At 48.5% G+C, this 18937-nt stretch overlaps 2 protein-coding genes and 1 long non-coding RNA gene across 7 annotated transcripts in view; 1 reads left to right on the top strand and 2 right to left on the bottom strand.

The window, feature by feature from the left end:
* Nucleotides 1–14801, bottom strand: part of HAAO (3-hydroxyanthranilate 3,4-dioxygenase) — a 25984-nt gene extending 11183 nt beyond the window's left edge. The window contains exons 1-4 of one of the 2 annotated variants that reach the window (XM_050754806.1): nucleotides 14659–14801; nucleotides 11046–11166; nucleotides 6353–6436; nucleotides 5872–5978 (exon numbers count right to left, since the gene is read on the bottom strand). In XM_050754806.1, the coding sequence (XP_050610763.1) occupies nucleotides 5872–5978; nucleotides 6353–6436; nucleotides 11046–11166; nucleotides 14659–14780 (434 nt within the window). In that variant the 5' untranslated portion in view covers nucleotides 14781–14801. The remainder of the gene's footprint in view (nucleotides 1–5871; nucleotides 5979–6352; nucleotides 6437–11045; nucleotides 11167–14658) is intronic. The other variant, XM_050754807.1, reaches the window with a different exon arrangement.
* Nucleotides 1–18937, bottom strand: part of LOC126934205 (cytochrome c oxidase subunit 7A-related protein, mitochondrial) — a 723522-nt gene that overhangs the window by 446817 nt on the left and 257768 nt on the right. The window lies entirely within an intron of this gene.
* Nucleotides 14107–18937, top strand: LOC126934207 (uncharacterized). Of its 2 annotated transcripts, XR_007718871.1 has the most exons (3): nucleotides 14111–14590; nucleotides 17276–17397; nucleotides 18366–18937. It is a non-coding gene; the product is annotated as an uncharacterized LOC126934207 (long non-coding RNA). The 2 variants fall into 2 exon arrangements; XR_007718870.1 differs by having other exon boundaries at nucleotides 14107–14590; nucleotides 17276–18937.

Below are 18937 nucleotides of genomic sequence, written 5' to 3'. Positions count from 1 at the left end.
TAAAAAGGGGCTCTAATTAACTAAACTAAATTCCTCTCAAAGTTAGTTCAGCCTATACCCAGAAATGAACAAGGAGAGCTTGGAGGTTAGAAGCTAGATGGAATCATTTAGGTCAAATCATTTTCACTGTCTCGGTTCTAATTTTGCAATGGTGGTTCTATAACTTTAAATAATGACTATCACAATTTTTACAAATAATCTAAGTAAATGATTAAAATAATTATGTAAATGCAATAGGATAAATACTTGTAGACAACCTTGTCATAATTTAGAATCTAAAGTTAAATTAAATAGTAGACATTTCATTATTTGGGTACTTTCCAATAAAAATATATTTGTAGGAAAACATTCTTTCTAAAAAAAGGTGCGTCCTTTTAAAAAAAGTGAACCATTTTGTCTAATTTAAGGCTTATTTAAAGGTCATGTATAAAACAAGAGAAAAGGAACCAGGAAATAAAAGAGATGTAAAGAAAGTTATAAAAACAAAGAAGTTTTTTTGTGGTAAGAAAGCTTAAAGAGAAATAATTTCATATGAGAAAGACTCTCGTACAGTAAATTTAGTTGTAGAGTAAAATGACTGGTTGTTGAAGAAGGAGGGATGTTCAGGACAAACCAGAAAGTCCAAGCATAGCATGAATGGTCTGTGTAAGTCACAATAAGAGGACTTATTTTTTTAAAAAACCCAAAAACTTTTATATGATCAAGTTGTCACATTATTATTAAGTTTGGGTTGCTTAGGAAAAAAAAAATGAGATTAAATTTTTTCAAAAGTTAAGGTTATTACATTTGTGTACCTCTCTGTACGTGCTTTTAATGTCCTTGTGACATTAAGTTACAGGGCTTTGACTCCTGGGTCTAAAAAGGACACCAGGTCCTGCTAAATTTTTTTTTTTTGACCGGAGTCTCGCACTGTTGCCCAGGCTAGAGTACAGTGGCGTGATCTTGGCTTACTGCAACCCTCCACCTCCTGGGTTCAAGCAATTCTTCTGCCTCAGCCTCCTGAGTAGCTGGGATTACAGGTGCCTGTCACCATGCCCAGCTAATTTTTTGTAGTTTTAGTAGAGATGGCATTTTGCCATGTTGGCCAGGCTGGTCTCAAACTCCTGACCTCATGATTCGCCCACCTCAGCCTCCCAAAGTGCTGGGATTACAGGTGTGAGTCACCGTGCCCGACCAAGTCCTGCTAAATTTTAGACACTGACATCAATTAAAGCCCCATCTTCAGGCCCAGTAGAAGATGCCAATCAAAATAAACTGCATTCCTGAAACACAGGGACAGAAATTAAAACTATTCAACTCCTTAAGGCCCAGGGACTATCATGGAAGAGGTGGGCATGGGAGATTGTAAGGACCAATTTTGAGAGATAAAATAAGTTCAGTTTCTTGCCAGGTGTGGTGGTGGCTCATGCCTGTAATTCCAGCACTTTGGGAGGCCAGGGTGGGTGGATCAAGTGAGGTCAGGAGTTTGAGACCAGCTTGACCAACATGGTGACAGCTCGTCTCTACTAAAAATACAAAATTAGCCAGGCATGGTGGCACATGTCTGTAATCCCAGCTACTTGGGAGACTGAGGCAGGAGAATCACTTTAACCCAGGAGGTGGAGGTTGCAGTTAGCCGAGATCACACCATTGCACTCTAGCCTGGGCAACAATAGAAAATTCCATCTCAAATAAATAAATAAATAAGTTCAGTTTATCTATAAATTAGTCATTAATGTCAAAGGTACACTGATGCAAGACCAGCATATGGGCCCCTGTGTCAGATTTAAAAAGTTTTCTTGAAGCATTAACTGACTCCTAAGTAAAGGTTATGAAAGGTTTATGGAAATTATATCTTACCGTCAAGATATAATTTTTAAAACTATAGTTAATTGGGTTCATGCTATTTTTTTGTTTGTTTGTTTTGAGACACAGTCTCACTGTTGCCCAGGCTGGAGTGCAGTGGCGTGACCTTGGCTCACTGCAAACTCCGTCTCCTGGGTTCAAGTAGTTCTCCTGCCTCAGCCTCCTGAGTAGCTGAGATTACAGGTGCACACCACCATGCCCAGCTAATTTTTGTATTTTTGGTAGAGACAGGATTTCACCATGTTGGTCAGCCTGGTCTCGAACTCCTGACCTTGTGATCCCCCTGCCTCAGCCTCCCAAAGTGCTGGGATTACAAGTGTGAGCCACCATGCCTGGCTTCATGCTATTTTTATTAGAGCTTATTGTTTGGAACAGTAAGTCTCTTCTCAAAGAATGAAGGTTTTCATTTCTTTGAAATCCTCGAGTTATTACTTTGGTTAAATGAATGATCCTATATTGTGATATCAAGAGTTTTAGGCCGGGCGCGGTGGCTCAAGCCTGTAATCCCAGCACTTTGGGAGGCCGAGACGGGCGGATCACGAGGTCAGGAGATCGAGACCATCCTGGCTAACACGGTGAAACCCCGTCTCTATTAAGAAATACAAAAAACTAGCCGGGCGAGGTGGCAGGCGCCTGTAGTCCCAGCTACTCGGGAGGCTGAGGCCGGAGAATGGCGTAAACCCGGGAGGCGGAGCTTGCAGTGAGCTGAGATCCGGCCACTGCACTCCAGCCTGGGTGACAGAGCGAGACTCCGTCTCAAAAAAAAAAAAAAAAAAAAAAAAAAAAAAAAAAAAAAAAAAAAGTTTTAAACCTTTGATATTTGACAAACTTTCCAAAATCAAATGATAAATTATATCTTTTTCTGACCTAATTAATCTGTTAAGATATTGGGTTCCCTAATGTCCAAAACTGACATAGTTATTTGGTATAAAAAAGCATTGTCAAATATGAAATGGTGTTTGGTTTTCTTTGGGCTGTATTTGTATAAATATATTATTGGTATGCATTCCAAAATTATGGGAAACTCCTATAATCCTGATAAAACTTAGTGCACATAATCAGTAATAATCATAATTGTATTAAATTATTGTGTGCCACAGAAGTAACAAATTTCCTTGCCAACTGTGTCTTTGACTATGGCTGCCTTAAAACTTTTTGTCATTCACAGACAATGGTCCTGTTTTGGTTCTCTTTAGGAGGTGGCTTTAAAATCAGCTCTAGAACTCAGGTGCTCGTTTTTTTGTTTTTGTTTTTGTTTTTGTTTTTTGATGGAGTCTCACTCTGTTGCCAGACTGGAGTGCAGTGGCACAATCTCGGCTCACTGCAACATCTGCCTCCTGGGTTCAAGCAATTCTCCTGCCTCAGCCTCCCGAGTAGCTGGGAGTACAGGTGCACACCACCACACCCAGCTAATTTTTGTACTTTTAGTAGAGACGGGTTTTCAACATGTTGGCCAGAATGGTCTTGATCTCTTGACCTTGTTATCCGCCTGCCTCGGACTCCCAAAGTGCTGGGATTACAGGCGTGAGCCCCCGTGTCCAGAGAACACAGGTGTTCTTAAATGCAGGTTTCTGATAACTTTGGAGATAGTGACATTAGAATAGAGAAGAAAAACTTTCAGGACTCTCATGGAGGGCTGAAATGTTCATGAATATCAAGCATAACAGGAGTAAACTATGTAAACTGAACTCATAGAAGACTAAAGTAATCTTTTTTACTTTTGCTTTAAATGTTGCTGATCCTTTGTTTTGTTTTTTCAGAGTCAAGGAAACTTTTTTTTTGAGCTATTGACAGTTTTAAACAATTTATTATACTCCCATGAACAAAATTTGGAGCATATTTTTTTCTCTCTACCTGATTTCTCCAGAATTTGGAAGCTATTTGTGAGTATTCTTAACTTATGGCAATACAGTTATGTGCATAAGTGCAGTAAGAATCTGTTTTCATTTTGCAACAGGACGTAATTGGAGAAACTGGTTATTTTATTAAGGCTTTGACTGGAATGGTGTGCTTTCCTTTAAGGAATGAAGCTTGGTTTATGGAACCAATAAAGACCCCTTAGGGAAACTGGCCTCATACCTTCCCTGTATAGGGTTCCTGACCTCTGATAAGTAAAGGCCCTGTCTCTGGTGACAGGCCCAAAAGCCCCAAGTTTACCTTGGAACCTCAAGAAGATCACCCAACTCATAGGTATTTAATAGCACATATCCATGGCTAGGCTTGGCTTTAAAAATAGCTCTTATCTGAGATTCCTTCTATGGAAAAAAGTTCCATCAAAGTCAATTTAAAAGCCTATGTAAAAAATAATTATTCTTGGCCAGGTGTGGTGGCTCAAGCCTGTAATCCTAGTACTTTGGGAGGCCGAGGCAGATGGGTCACCTGAGGTCAGGAGTTCAAGACCAGCCTGGCCAACATGGTGAAACCCCATCACTACTAAAAATACAAAAAATTAGCCAAGTGTGGTGGCGGGTGCCTGTAATCCCAGCTACTCAGGAGGCTAAGGCAGGAGAATCACTTGAACTCAGGGGGTGGGGGTTGCAGTGAGCTGAGATCGTGCCATTGCACTCTAGCCTGGGCAACAAGAGCAAAACTCTGTCTCAAAAAAAAAAATTATTCTTGCTGCACTGTATACAAATAATTAGGCCAAGTATAATAAAGCAAATCAGTCCTACCATGATTTGTCTTTAAAATGGGAAACTGGAGAGAGAAAAATTATGTTTTGAAAACTATAGTATACCTGTTGTTAGATTCTAGTCTTGCCTAATGTTTCTCAATTTTTATTATTTTTCTACGATTTGGACTGAATTCTAATTTTTCTTGACTACAAGTTTTCAAAATAATGTTTTCAATTTTTTTACTCTTTTTTTTGTTTGTTTTTCCTAACTTGGAGTCACTGAAAGCTGAGCTGTGCTTTCTTAAAGCCCTGAAAACTGAAGCCAGACAACTTAAACTTCAGAAGAAAATATCAGCAACCTATTTACATACCTAAACCACTCTCATACCTGCCTACTGATGTGTGAACTTCAGAGCAATGTGGCCTATATCGATTTTCCAGGATTGCTCTTTCATTGGTTGTTGTTTTTCTTCCTTCCTCCCCATATTTTCTCCTTGTAAGACATGAGACTTAACAACTTTCTAAAACTGAACTTCCCTAATAACTTGGGATCTACCCGTCTAGGAAATAAACCATCCTAGCCATGAGAGATCAGACAAAACCTGGGACCAGAGACTCAATTTCTTCTAAAATGCTTTCTCCAAAAGATTTTTAAAAAGAAAAGGGGGAAATGTGAAAGGAAAATATCTTGGGCCCCCAAAATCACTAGGTAAAGGGAAATGTCAAGGTAGGAACTGCTTAGGGCAAACCGGCCCCCCATTCTACACAAAATCACCCCTCTGCTCACAAATGCATATCTGATTGCCTTCTTTGAAGAGGCTTATCAGAAACTCAAAATAATGTAACCATTTGTCTCTTATCTACCTGTGACCTGGAAGCCCCCTTCCCACTTTGAGTCTTCTCACCTTTGCTTCCAGTTGTCTCACCTTTCCAGATGGAACCAATGTTTATCTTACATATGTTGATTGGTGTCTCATGTCTCCCTAAAATGTATAAAACCAAGCTGTGCTCTGACCACTTTGGGTACATGTTGTCAGGACCTCCTGAGGCTGTGTCATGGGCACATGTCCTCAACCTTGGCAGAATAAACTTTTAAATTAACTGAGACCTGTCTCGAATTTTCAGGGTTCACAACCTCATGCAGAAAGCACAGATTCTGATTCCAGCCAAAGGTCATCAGGCTGAGTGGGCTTCCAGGGGGTCACAGAGAACAGAATCCACCCCACCCTATCCCTCCACCATCAGCCAACAAACACAGGATCTCCACTGCCTCTGCTGTGAAGCCCTCCTGGCCACTCAGTGGCCAGGACATGCTTTCTTGAGTCTATCTAGGATCCTTTCAGCTGCAGTTTGGAGCTGTGCTCCTTTGCTGTTTGCCCTTTCTCTGCCCCAGCCCCCCAGACAGAATTTACCTAAGACCATCTAGCTCGGTCTCCAGCCGCCTTCGCTCAACCACCAGCCCCACGGTGTTGGCAAACCTCTGTGGTGAGTGGGGCACCCTGGCAGGCAGGAGGAATATCTGCAGTGGTAGAGATAAGGTGCGCAGTGAGGCCACTGTCCCTCACGGAGACCTTAGCGCCCCCAACATCCCGGGCACCCGCAGCTGACCCCTGGGCAGCAGAGTGGTACTGCTTGTCCACCCTGGGCCCTCTTCTCTGCCCAGCCTCTACACCGGGGAACCAGAGGGAATGTTGGACTGTGCTGAGGATGGAGCAGCCTGGAAGAGGGAGGATGGGGTGGCCTGGAAGAGGGAGGATGGGGAAGGGAAGGGGCAGGTTGGCAGGTGGGGTGTGGGAGAGCAGGAAAAGGTAGGGAAGATAAGACCTCAGCCAGGGCCAGGATTCCAGCTGTGGCTGCCTTTCTCTTCCCCACCCTGCTGGGATCTGGCCTCACCTCTCCCTGCCGAATGACCACATCCCGGTGTTTGCCTTGCTCCAGGACTCGGAGAACCATGTCTCCCTCCAGCTGGTAAAATACCTGTGGGACAGGAGAGAGGCTTGGACCCTCCCCACTTTCTCTTCCAGGTCCTTGGCCACTGCCCAGGCCCTGAATTCTGACTGGGAAACCTGAGAACTTTCTGAAGGCCTCGGAGTTGATGGGCAGCTCTGTCACTTCTGTCCCGAGGCCCGTCTCCCCGGTGCATACCATGGAGTGCTGGGGACACACGGGATCATGTCTTGGACATGCAAGTGATGATCAGAGTACCCAGGATGCAACGGTGGTTACCTGGCTGGCGGGCAGGAGCTGGATGAAATGCTCATTGGGGAAGTGAATGAGACAGCAGTCAGGTAGGGGACCCACCCATTTACTGTGTGCCAGGGGCTGTGCCAGGCACTTTCCCACCAGAAACCTCACAGCAAAGCCTCCAAAGGTATCATTAACCCCATTCAGCAGAAAACAAAGAAAGAAAACCAAGGCTCAGAGGGTAAAGCAGCTGGCCTAAGGTCACATAGCTGGTTACTCTCCAGCCGGAGCCGCAGCTTGGACCCAAGGCTGTATGTGGCTCTGGAGCCTCTGGCCAGGGTGACGCCTTGGCAGCAGGTGGGGCTGTGGAGGTTGCTGGCAGCCTGGGATGAGTTAGGTGCTGTGGGGGATGGGAGTATGTGCCTCTTGTGCGCTCCCAGGCCGGGGGGCGGGGGCTCCTACTGCATTTTTCTGATTTCATCCTAAGTCCCTAATTTACTGAGATCACCCCATGGAATTGGGAGGAAGAGGAGGAGGCAGACCGGTTTTCTCCCCACCCGTCACACATTGCCTAGTGTTAAAAGCCCCAGCCAAATAGCTGAAGGAATGTTATCAACAGCGTCTACTCAGAGAAACCAAGCTGACCTGGAGGGACCTAGAGAGATGTGGCTCTGCAGTCTGCCACTAGGCACAAATAGTCACCACCCTTCTGAAGGGCAACTTGGCCATGGGCGTGAAGTGCCTTGGCAGTTTACACCCCTGGAGGGACTGTGGGGTTTCTTGGGATGCAGGACCCTCAGTGCTAAAACTGAGAAAGTTCTGGGTGAATCCAGATAGCTGGTCACTGTACAACCTTGACCTCAGTAATTCCACCTCAGGAATGAGACCTCAGTTCATCAGAGACATACCTGCCTAGTGGTGTACATTCAAGGCTGTTTTTAATGCAGTGCATAGTTAAAAGCCCTCAGCTCTGCCAGGGTGCTCTGTGCCCTTGGTCAATTCAGTTAGCCTTTCTGTACCTTGGTTTCCTCATCTACAAAATGACAGTTATCTACTCAAAATGGAGGTGTGAAGATGCCAGGGATGCTTTACACATATGTGCTCAGCACATAGTAAGTGCTCAATGAGCCTCTAGCTATTAGTATTGACGATGGTAAGAATGACAAAAGTAATGCTAATATAATTATGGGGAAATGTAAATATTTGATGGTAGATTCAAAATATGGAACATTATGCAGCCATTAAAAACTATGTTTTTGAATAGCTGTTAATAAAAAGGGAAAATGGAAAATGCTAAAGTTATGTTAAAGATTCAAAACTATACCCAGCAGGGTTTTAGTTTGTAGCAATACACATATAACAGAGGCAGCCTGTTCACAGCGGCCCTCTGCGTGGTGGGATTATGAATGAGGTAAGGATTTTTCTGTCTATATTTCTCATATTTTCTACAAGGAACAATATTTACTTTCCTTATTAAAAACAACCCTTAGGCCGGATGTGGTGGCTTATGCCTGTAATCCCAGCACTTTGGGAGATGGGAGGATCACTTGAGGCCAGGAGTGGAGACCATTCTGGGCAACATGGTGACACCCCATCTTTACAAAAACTAGAAAAAATTAGCTAAGTATGGTGATGTCTGCCTGTAGTCCCAGGGACTTGGGAGGCTGAGGTGGGAGGATTGCTTGAGCCCCCGAAGTCGCGGCTGCAGTGAGCTATGACTGCACCACTGTACTCCAGCCTGGGTGACAGAGACCCCATCTCTAAAAAACAAAAACAAACACGAACAAACAGAAATCCCATACACATTATTTCATACAAATAATAAGAAACCTACCAGGTTCTCTTCTAGGGAGCATTTCAGTATGCTCTCCTCCCTCACTCTCCAAGCTGGGAGGAAGCCTGTGTGAGAGTGTGAAAGTGTGTGTGTGTGTGTGTGTGTGTGTGTGTGTCTAGGGTCCTTTCACAGTGAGGGAGGGGAGGAGGGGCAAAGGAAAAGTTGGCAGGAAAAGTTGGGAGAGGGGAGTCTGGAGTGACCCTCTGGGCCAGATATAAACCCTTACAAGGCAGGCTACACGGTATTTTCTCTATTTTCTTGCTCTTGTCCCCTGCTCAGAGGCCTTCCCTGTGATGAGGGGCAGGCCTGGCCTGGAGCAGAGGTACAGATCACTGAACAGCAGAAAATCCCGAACAGCTGTGGGCAATCCTAAAGGAATTATGCTCAGTTTGGAAATAAATGATGTTTGGGGGCCTGGGGCAGGCTAGAAGATTAACTGTACTGGCTCAGGCAGCTAATGAATAGAATCTGGCTTTCTGACCTGGAAAGGCCTTTCAGGCAGGCCAGGCAGAAATGCGAGAGGTGTAGAGGAACCATGCATATCAAGCACCAACTCTGCACCAGGCTCTGTGCTCATACTCTATGCACATTGAATTCTTCCATCAGACAGGGGCCATTGTCCCCATATGCTTATGGAAACAGGCTTGGAGAGGTGATGTGATGTGCCCTGTCCAAGATCCCGGGGTTAGTAAGCAGCAGAGAATTCCCCCAATGCAAGTTCATCTGCTTCTGGCCCCCCTGCACCTGCACACTCCAAGAAAGGAGTGAGGTAGGTGGAGTATAGGTGGTAGGTGGCGCTGGGGACTGGGGAGCTGGGTCAGGGAGCTGGAGGTACCCTGACCGCTATTGCAGAGGCAGAGCTCGGCGAGGAGGAAAATGGGGTTTGGTAAGAGGTGTGATTTGAACCCAGGTCTGAGCGACTCCCCTTTTCTCACTATTCAGGAGGAGCCCGGACCCTGAGTTACACTGCTTCCATAGCACAGCCTGGAGTTTTCCCAGGCTCCAGCTGGGTGAGGATAAGCAGGGACAGAGAGGAGGCTGACCCTTAGCCCTGAGGCTGCGCAAGTGCTGCACCACCCTGCCACCAAAACCTCAGCAGGGTGGGACCAAGCCCTGTCACAAGCCCACCTCCAGCCAGATTCCTCCCAGACACCTGGGTGTCCCTTCAGAGTGAGGACACCTGTGCTGGCCAGGCCTCCTCATCGCTCAGCTGCCATCTGAGTCAGGGAATGCGCTGCTGGCCAGGCCCCTCAGGGGACACCCAGCCAACTGAGCTTGGAGAAACCATGGGATGGGCATGGGGCAGAGGCAGCAGGGGGGGAGAAGGGAAGCAAAGACAGAGGGAGACAGGAGAGGTGGGTGCTGTGAACAGGGCTGACAGAGAAGGCCGAAGTCTCTGGAAGACTCCACAGTCAGCTGTGCCTCCCATACCATAGCCACGCCAGGTCTACCCACCTCCTCAGTATAGTTTTAGATTTTCCTATTGACTTTTTCCACCAAGGAAACGGTCTCCAGTGAGGTGTGTTTGTGAGAAGGGGGTGGCCAGGAGAGGTGCAGGGCCCCTGGAGCGTGAGAGGTGAGGGGTTGGCTGGTTCTGCTGGCCCGGGGCCCATCATTCCTCCGCACAGCCTTGCGTGTCCCAGTGCACACATGAGGTGCTCAACAAATATTTGTTGAACAAGTGATTCTCCCATGCTCACTACAGTCCCTGGCTGTGGCCTGGATGCCCTCAGTGGGGACAGAGGCTGTTGATCAAGCTGGACTCTGGATCTTGAACCCCCAGAATCAGGCTCCCTGAGAGGACGGGGAGCCCTCTACTGATCCTTTCCCACCAGAGGAGATTCTGTGTCTCTTCTGAAGGGGACACACCTTTCTCTTTAAATTTTGCTTTTGTTTATTTATTTTGGGGTAGGTAGTAGAGAAGCACAGTCCAAACTTCAAGGTGCAAAAGGTGATTCAAGGCAAATTCCCCCTCCCACCTGCCCCAGCCACAAACCACGAATGGGTTTTGCAACCTCTAGTTAAGGGAGGACCACCCAGCCCCAACTCCTCCTTCAGCTCCAGACACACCCTACCATGCCTACCCCTTAGCCACTAGCTCCTCCTCCCTCAGCCCCTCCCACTCCCTCCGCCACCCACTCAGCCCAGGCCTCACTCACGCTATTTTTGCACTTTGCCCCTGTCTGCAGGGGAGGATCTTATTTTGGAGACCAATTGAATCTGTCAAGTTTGTGGGGAGGGGACCAGGACATCCCCCCGAACATGGCCAGACCCTATATCCAAGGGGAGGATGCCCCACAGCTAAAGCCTCTGTCACCCGCAGGGTGTGGGCTGTTTCCCGGGGCTCCCCCAGCAAAGGTGCTGGCTGTGGAGGTGTCACTGCCTGCCCACCAGCTTGGAGGGAGCAGTCATGCCCTATGATTTCAGCTGTGCCCCCTCCACTCATCAGCCACATGTCCACCCCTCTCCAGTCCATCATCTCTGGGCCTCGAGTGGGAAGCGCCCCCTCCCCCCAGGGCCAGGCTCCTTGCACACAGGCCTAGATCTAGGGACACCAGTCAAACCTACCTCTTCACCCTCTTCGATGTGATAGTCCTTCCTGGTATTGGGGCCTCCAACGAACATGACTTTGAGCTGCTCCTGGTGCCTGCAATGCGCGCAAAGTAGGGGAGACGTTCTAAACCATCTCCTACGAGTGAAGAGAGCAGGGGTCCTTTGGGGGCCAGGAGGGAGCCTGAGGGCCCCTGGGAGAAGGAGCAGGACTGTTTTGGCCTCACTGTCCCTGTCCCCCAACTCTCATCCCCAGTTCATGCCTGCGTGCATCTAAGCGTCTATGTGTCTGGGATGGTGTCTGTGTGACTGTCCCTGTTTGTGTGTCCCCCCACATCCTCTGACCCAACAAGGGGAATGACATGGTGGTGAATCTATGGCTTTATCAACCAGGATCCTGGGCTGTGATCAAGATCTCAAATTACAGGAGAGTAGCAAATTGGAGGCCCCTTCCCAGGATGAGGCAGTGTAGGGGCAAAACGACCTTGACCTGCCACTCACCCGTGCTGTCTGACTACGGGATCCTGCACTCTGCCCTGGCTGGAGGCATGGCTTCGTGGGTGCAGGAGACTATAACGTCTAGCAGGGGCCTCAGGCAGTGTCAAGTCAGTGTGGCATGTATTTACAAGTATAGGCCCTGGGGCACATTACTAACCTTATCTGTAAAATAGAGGAACAGTTCTTACCTCACAGAGTTTAAACAGAATACATGAATATTTGGAAGCTCTCAGAATGATGCTTAGCATGTAGTAAGCACTATTTAAGTATTTGATAAAATAAAGAAACCCGGCCGGGCATGGTGGCTCATGCCTATAATCCCAGCACTTTGAGAGGCAGAGGTGGGTTGATTGCTTGAGGCCACTAGCCTGGCCAACATGGTGAAACCCCGTCTCTACTACAAATACAAAAATTAGCCAGGGCTGGCAGTGGGCACCTGTAATCCCAGCTACCTGGGAGGCTGAGGCACGAGAATCGCTTGAACCTGAGAGGTGGAGGTTGCAGTGAGCTGAGATCGCGCTACTGCACTCCAGCCTGGGTAACAGAGGGAGACTCTGTCTTAAATAAATAAATAAATAAATAAATAAACTCAATACAGCCCTCTCATTTTACAGCCAATTTAGCCCGCCAAGAGAGGGTCACATAGCCAGGGGACGACCGAACCCGAGCCAGGTCCCAGGCTCCTTGACTCCCACGCGGGCACTGGGTCTGTGGGGCATCTAGTCAGCTGTTTAGAACAAAAGGGTGCCCAAACTCCTCAGTCTTTCTGCTGTTGGTGTGGTGTTACCTTTTTGTGGGAAAAATACCTCAGCACCTCCTGAGAACAGCCCGCCCCACCTGCACAGCAGGGTCCCCTTTCAGGGGTGAATCAGCAGCAGAATGTGTCTGGGTGCGGCTTCCGGGTCTTCTCAGGTGGCCCTGCCACAGAGGGCAGGGGTGAGGGCTTTCCTCTGGGAGGGGAGGTGCCGGGTCTGGGACCATTTGTACACACAGGGCACAGCATTCTAGAGGCTGCCTGCATGGATGATAATGGTGTGGATGGCAGGGGAGGGGCTATGGGGGAGGTCTGAGCCCCCAGACTAGACTGGCAGGTCCTTTCTGAGTGTCCTCTCCTGTGGGCTGCTTTCCAGCCCAGCTGGGAGGCATGGAGACAAGACGGAAGAGCCAGTCTCTTTCCTTTTGCTTCCCTTTTGGGAGGCCGGGCCCAATAAGCCAGAAACACACGTGTCGACCTGATGTTTGAAAAGGTGGATGAGGTCGCAGGGCAGGAGGAGGCTGTCATGAACAGTCCATGCTTAAAGAACTTAAAGCTGCATAGAGCTTCAAGGAAGGGAGAGAAGCTACAAGGAACTTGACTGGGGAAGGGTATGCATGGGAGAGCTGGGTGCAGAGGCTCTGAGACTAGAAGCACTGGGGGTGACCTTGGGAAACGATGTTGAGAAGGCTGGACCAGGAGGGTGGACCAGCCGTGGAGTCTGGTCTTGGTCTAAGGGGTGCTGGGGAACCTGGAAAGTTATTTTTTAAAATCAACTTCACTGAGGTGTAATTTAGATATACACAGACAATTCTTAAACAACTCCACTCAAGAACTCTTTCAACCCGTCAGTCAGGATGCACAAACCAGACCTGCCCCTCCTCTGCCCAGAACCCTCAAGCAGCTTCTCACCTTGCTTAGGGTATTATGGGCTGAATAGGAACCCCCCCTGTCAAATTTATATGTTGAAGTCCTAACACCCAGTACTGCAGAATGTGACCTTATTTGGAAATAGGGTCCTTGAGATGTAGTTAGGTTAGGATGAGGTCATCCTGGAGTAGGGTGAGCCCCTGATGCAATATGTCTGGTGTTCTTTTAAAAGACGAAAATTTGGACACAGACACACACACGAGGAGATCGCCTTGTGAAGACGAAGGTGGAGGTGGGTGTGGTGCAGCAGAAGCAAGAATACCAATGATGCCATCAAACCACCGAATGCTAGCGAGAGTCCTGGGCAGATGGACGCGAGACCTCAGGGAGCGATGGGAGGACGGAGAGGGAGCGACCACAGACGGCGATGAAGTGGTGGAAGGAGGCAAAGACGATGCTACATCTTTGATTGGGGTGGGCAACAACAGTGGTCGAAGAGATCTTTGGGGAGCTATTGACTGTTGGCCATGTGGTATCGCATGGTAACCAAGAGTGAGCGTGGACTCTGGAGTCGAACTGCTCCATGGGTTGTCTGGAGCCTATCCCACAGGTGCTCTGTGACACTAGAAAAGTTACTTATGAAAATCCCCCCTCATGGCGCTACTGTGAGAATGAGATGAGATGATGTAAAAACACTCGGCATAGTCCTGGGCCTGCTGTTTGGTTTGAGGTGCCACCCTACTGACCATGTCGTGTGGACACAGCAAAAATGAGGAATGTGAACCTTGATCTAGCCGGCATATGAGGCCCTGCCATGGAACGGGGGGGGTGAGGGAGGTGACCGTGCCACAGGGGAGGGCCTGAGAGGTCTGCCTGAAAAAGATGGCAGCTGGACGGCCAACCCTGTTGGGTGCTGCAGGCAGAGGCTACTGGCAGAGGTAGCCTAGGGAGGGTCTGCTGTGGTGTGTATGTGTGTGTGTGTGTGTGTGTATTCGTGCACACCTGCAAAGAGGGGCTCTGGAAAGAGCAAGAAATCAAGATCTTCCCAAAGGAGCGGATTCTCTGCCTTCCCCTTTGCCTGTGGCTTCTGGCACAGGGTTGGGGTGTATGATTTGGCTGCCCCCAGGCCTACATTCTAGTGCAATTCTGGGGCCTTGAAAACCACCCTCCCCACACTTTTGAGTTTTCCCAAAATGCACAGTGTTACTTGGGTTGGAGTATTGTTTCTCAGCCCCGGAAGGAGGGGTGCACCTTGTCATCTCATCTCCCACAGCCTCAGACCCAGCTCAGCCTTCTTCAGAAGTCAAGACCACAGTCACCAGAAAGAGGAACAGACTGATGTGGTGGAACCGGAACAGCCTGTCTCCATCTTCCCCCAAGAACCAAGAGATTGAAGCCGCACTTCTGCAGGCTTTTGGGTCCAGGAACTCGGAGCTGCAAGGTGAGGGCGCAGATGGAGGAGGGGGAGGAAGCAAGGGCAGGGGGAGGCCATGGGGGTGCCGGACTCACATGAGCTTGTTGCAGACGGGGGGCTGGAAGGAGCCCCGGTTCTCCTCCACCCAGGCCCTCACTCCCACGCGGCGCTCCATGACTGTCCCGGGCGCCTCCTCGCAGCGCTGTCCTCCCGCCATCGGAGGCCCCTGGCTCCGCCCAGTCGCCTTTTTAACCAGAATCCCAAGCTCACGAGGCGGAGCAAACCCCCGCGACCCCGCGGTGGGAGGTTGGGGCCGGCAGACTTTGGCCCCTGGTGGACTTTGGTGTGAGCCCGCCGCCCTCCGCCCTCCGCGCCACCCCAGACCCTGGCGAGTGCGGCGGCCGCAGCGCTGGGGGAACGGCGGCCCGTGCCCCCTGCTTCTCCGCGGGGCAGGGGCTCGGTCTCCGCCACCGTCCCGGGGGCGCCCCACACACTCGCTTCTGCGGTGGGGCCTGCTCCCGGCGGAGGACACAGAATCCAGACCCTTCCTGGGCGCTTGTCCCCAGACGTTCCTTCCCTCTACGCCCCGGGGGGAACCCCAGGGAAGGTCCCCAGAAATACTACAGTGGGGAGATCGCGGGTTGGAAGTCCCAGCGCCTGAGAACACGGTGCTGGCTCTGGGCTCAAGATTTGGCTTTCCCATCTGGAAAAGGGGAATGACTGCCCGGCCACTCAGGGCTGCGGCGCGCACCCAGCGGGAAGCCGCACGGTGGTCCCCGCAGGCCCCGATTCAGGGTGAGCCCCAGACCCGCTGCGTGGGGCCGGCAGACTCCGCCGCGGGCTCGGCGAGGGGAGCGGTGCAGGCGCCGAGCTGCGGAGTCCGGGCTCAGGGCAGGACGGCGACCCCTCCCCACCCGAGGCCCAGCAGAGCGGCCGCTGTCCTCCGTTCAGTGTCGCAGTGGGCCCCGAGCCCCGTGCTGAATTCCTTAGGTGTCTTAGGAACATACTCAGCTCGCACGCAGCTATGGGAGGAATTTGGCAGATGTGGACACTGGCCTCAGTGTCCTAGCCCTCGGGAATCTGGAGGTGTTAATGATGTCCCTGTATGAGAGACTCTAACAGTTATCCTGGGTGTGAGGGGCTAGGGCGCTGGGCGTGGACGTGCAGGTGTGAGGAAAGAGAAACCTGCGCGGGTGTGGAGGATGGAGAAGCCTGCCTTTCTGCAGGACTCAGAATTCTTAGGAAGATTGGAGGAAGTAGAGTGGGAGCTGGGAGGTAGGGGAGGAGGGAAAGGGCTCAGGCCCCTGACACCAGAATCCAGACTATAGAGTTTAAGAAACGAAACGCCTCCAAATCCTGCCCTCACAGCCCGCCTGGCGTGGGCTGGCTTTCTCAGCATCCCAGACATAAAGACTCCTCTGGTGCAACTCAAAATCAAAACCCAGACAGTTAGGAAGCCGAATTTCCCCCTGAGACCTTCTCATTTCCTCTCTGCCGCTCTTTTTTTGTTTTTTCTTTCATTTTTCTCTCTCTTTTTTTGAAGTTATTTATCTAGCACAGTTTTAGCTGAGCATTTCCTTCTAGAATATCGTTTTGCACCCAAATAACTCACACCACCTTCTTTATTTTTCTCACCTATAAGTAATCAGAGGAGACGTAAACAATGACACATGAAGCACTGAGGATCTGAGATGTGTTAAGTTTGCTTTGAGTGTTAGTTAAATGGAGGGATGGGGTGAGTGGGTGGATGAAGGCATCAACGAATTCACACAAAAAGGAGAAAAATTGATTTCAGCCCAACAGCTGTTCTGTTACCATAGTGCAAAGGAAAGAATGATAGGTACTCTGTATTTTAACTGATGTGATCAAATAATGTGAATAATTAATGCCACAAGTAGAATTTTGGGGGTCTGAAATATCCCGAGTAACCCTCTACACAAGCTAAATGACTGCTATGTTATCACTATCAAATATGCCCTCTGATTTGTGCTGTGTAGCGCAAATACCATGGCCGGTCTACCGAATTGGCAGGCCTCCTGGCTCAGGCACCATTGGACTCCAATGTTCAGAAAACGGACAGTTGCCATGTTGTGAGTATTCTGGCATTGTGGAGTTGGAACCATCTGGAATCCTTCTGAATACTGACTGTTGGACCCCTTGTAGTTTCTGGAATTTACCTGCCTCTAGGATCCACCTCTCTCCTCTGCACACAGGAGCTCATCTGCACTAAAGGATCAGAAGCAAATAGAATCTACCCTGGGATCCAAGCTCAAAGGATCTGGCCTGCTTGCTGGTGTCTTGCCCTGGCCTCCCCTGGGTGGTGTTTGCCTGCCCAGGTCACTGAGACCAGCAGATCCTTCCAGGCTTTGCTGAACCTGGCTGGTAATAATGACCTGACCCTTCAATTCTTCCATACACTGAACTAGTTGCTCCAGTGAATCCCTTTCCTGGCCCACCTTGTTTTGTTTCTGCCTTTCTGTCTTTCCCACTTTCTCACCCTTTCATAGAATTCAGCAACTATTTTAAAACAAATAGCTTTATATGAACAAAAGGGCTAGATCATGAACTGCACTGGTTATTTGGAAATCTAGGTTCTGGTCCTGCTACCCCTTTAACTTGAGTTATTTACAAGTCTGTTTAAAAGTTTCTAGACTGCTTTGGTTTTTGTTTGGCTATTATTTTGTTTTTCATTTCTTTTTTTTTTTTTTTCAGACCGAGTCTCGCTCTGTGGTCCAGGCTGGAGTGCAGTGGTGCGAACTCGGCTCACTGTAAGATCTGCCTCCCAGGTTCAGGCCATTCTCCTGTCTCAACCTCCTGAGTAGCTGGGACTACAGGTACCCACCACCACACCCGGCTAATTTTTGTATTTTTAGTAGAGACGGGGTTTCACTGTGTTAGCCAGGATGGTCTCGATCTCCTGACCTCGTGATCCACCCGCCTCGGCCTCCCACAAAGTGCTGGGATTACAGGCGTGAGCCACTGTGCCTGGCTTTTGTTTTTCATTTCTAATTGTATTGCATTGTGGTAAGAGAAGATGGTCTGTGTTGTATTATTTTTGGGTGGGGAGATGTGTTAAGATTTCCTTTGCAGCTTAGCTTATGGTCAATTTTTGTGAATGTGTATATTCTGCTTAGAATGTAGTTCTGAATATTTATATTAGGTCAAGCTATTGTGTTGATCTTTATTTTTTATTTACTCAAATTTACTGATCTTTATTTACTCAAATAGTCTTGATCTTTATTTTTAAAAGTGCTTAATATTTTAGTTTCCAAGAGAGATATGTTAAAGTGTAACGCTGTGATTTTTTGGGGGTTAATTTCTCCTTTTTTTTTTGAGACTGGGTCTACTCTGTGCCTAGGCTGGAGTCCAGTGGTGCGATCTTAGCCTCAACCTCTCTGGGCTCATGTGATCCTCCTGCCTGTCCTCACTGTAGCTGGGACTACAGGCTGACATCACCACACCTGGCTACTTTTTGTATTTTTTTTTTTTTTTTTTTTTTGGTAGAGAGGGGTTTCACCGTGTTGCCCAGGCTGGTCTCGGACTCCTGGGCTCAAGCAATCTTCCCTGTAATCACAAAGTGCTGGGATCACAGTTGCGAGCCACTGTGCCTAGCCTCTCCTTATTCTTTAACAGCTTTTGCTTTACATATTCTGAATGTATGTCATTAGATGAAAACATGCTCACGAGTATTTTATCTTCTTGTTGTAGTGTTTCTTTTACCTCTAAGAAATATTTCATCTTAGTTTCTTTTCACCTTGACTTCAACTTTGATACTAATATTCCTATACCCACTTTGTGTTAGTATTTTCCAGATATAGTAAGTTGACCAAAAAGATGACACAATAACTCCTTCCCTTCCTGAATCCATACCCCTTGCCATGTGACTTTGCCACTGTTCTAATAAGATGTGAATTTCACTTCCTCATATGTTGAATCATGGTTGGCACTGTGACTTGTGAATACAGAAGGCAGCAGAACTAATGCTATGGGACATCTGAGTCTAGTCCTCACCAGGTCTCCCAGCTGCTGATTTCATCACCTGGAACGCTGCTCCCACCATGTGCAGAAGCCTGGGTTAGTGTCCTGGAGGATGAGAGACCATGTGGAGGGCAAGGTTGACCAACAGCCTGCACCAGCCATGTAAGACCATCTGAGATGACTGTAGCTGCATGAGTGACCCCAGGGGAGACATGCAGAGACGTGTCCAGCTGTCTTACTTGTAACTTTAAGCCATTCAGTTTTTTTCTAAGATAAAAAAGTTAGTTTATCTAGGCAGAAATAGTATGTAAATAATTATACAAGTAGTACGTGGATTTGACCAAAACCTTGAAGCTGATGTGCAGTGAGCTAAAATTTGGAAAATGCTTAATGAGA

The sequence above is a fragment of the Macaca thibetana genome, chromosome 13 (genome assembly GCF_024542745.1).
Source record: "Macaca thibetana thibetana isolate TM-01 chromosome 13, ASM2454274v1, whole genome shotgun sequence".
Classification (NCBI taxonomy): domain Eukaryota; kingdom Metazoa; phylum Chordata; class Mammalia; order Primates; family Cercopithecidae; genus Macaca; species Macaca thibetana.
Note: the sequence above shows the minus strand (reverse complement) of the source record. Positions and strands in the feature narration are given on the sequence as shown.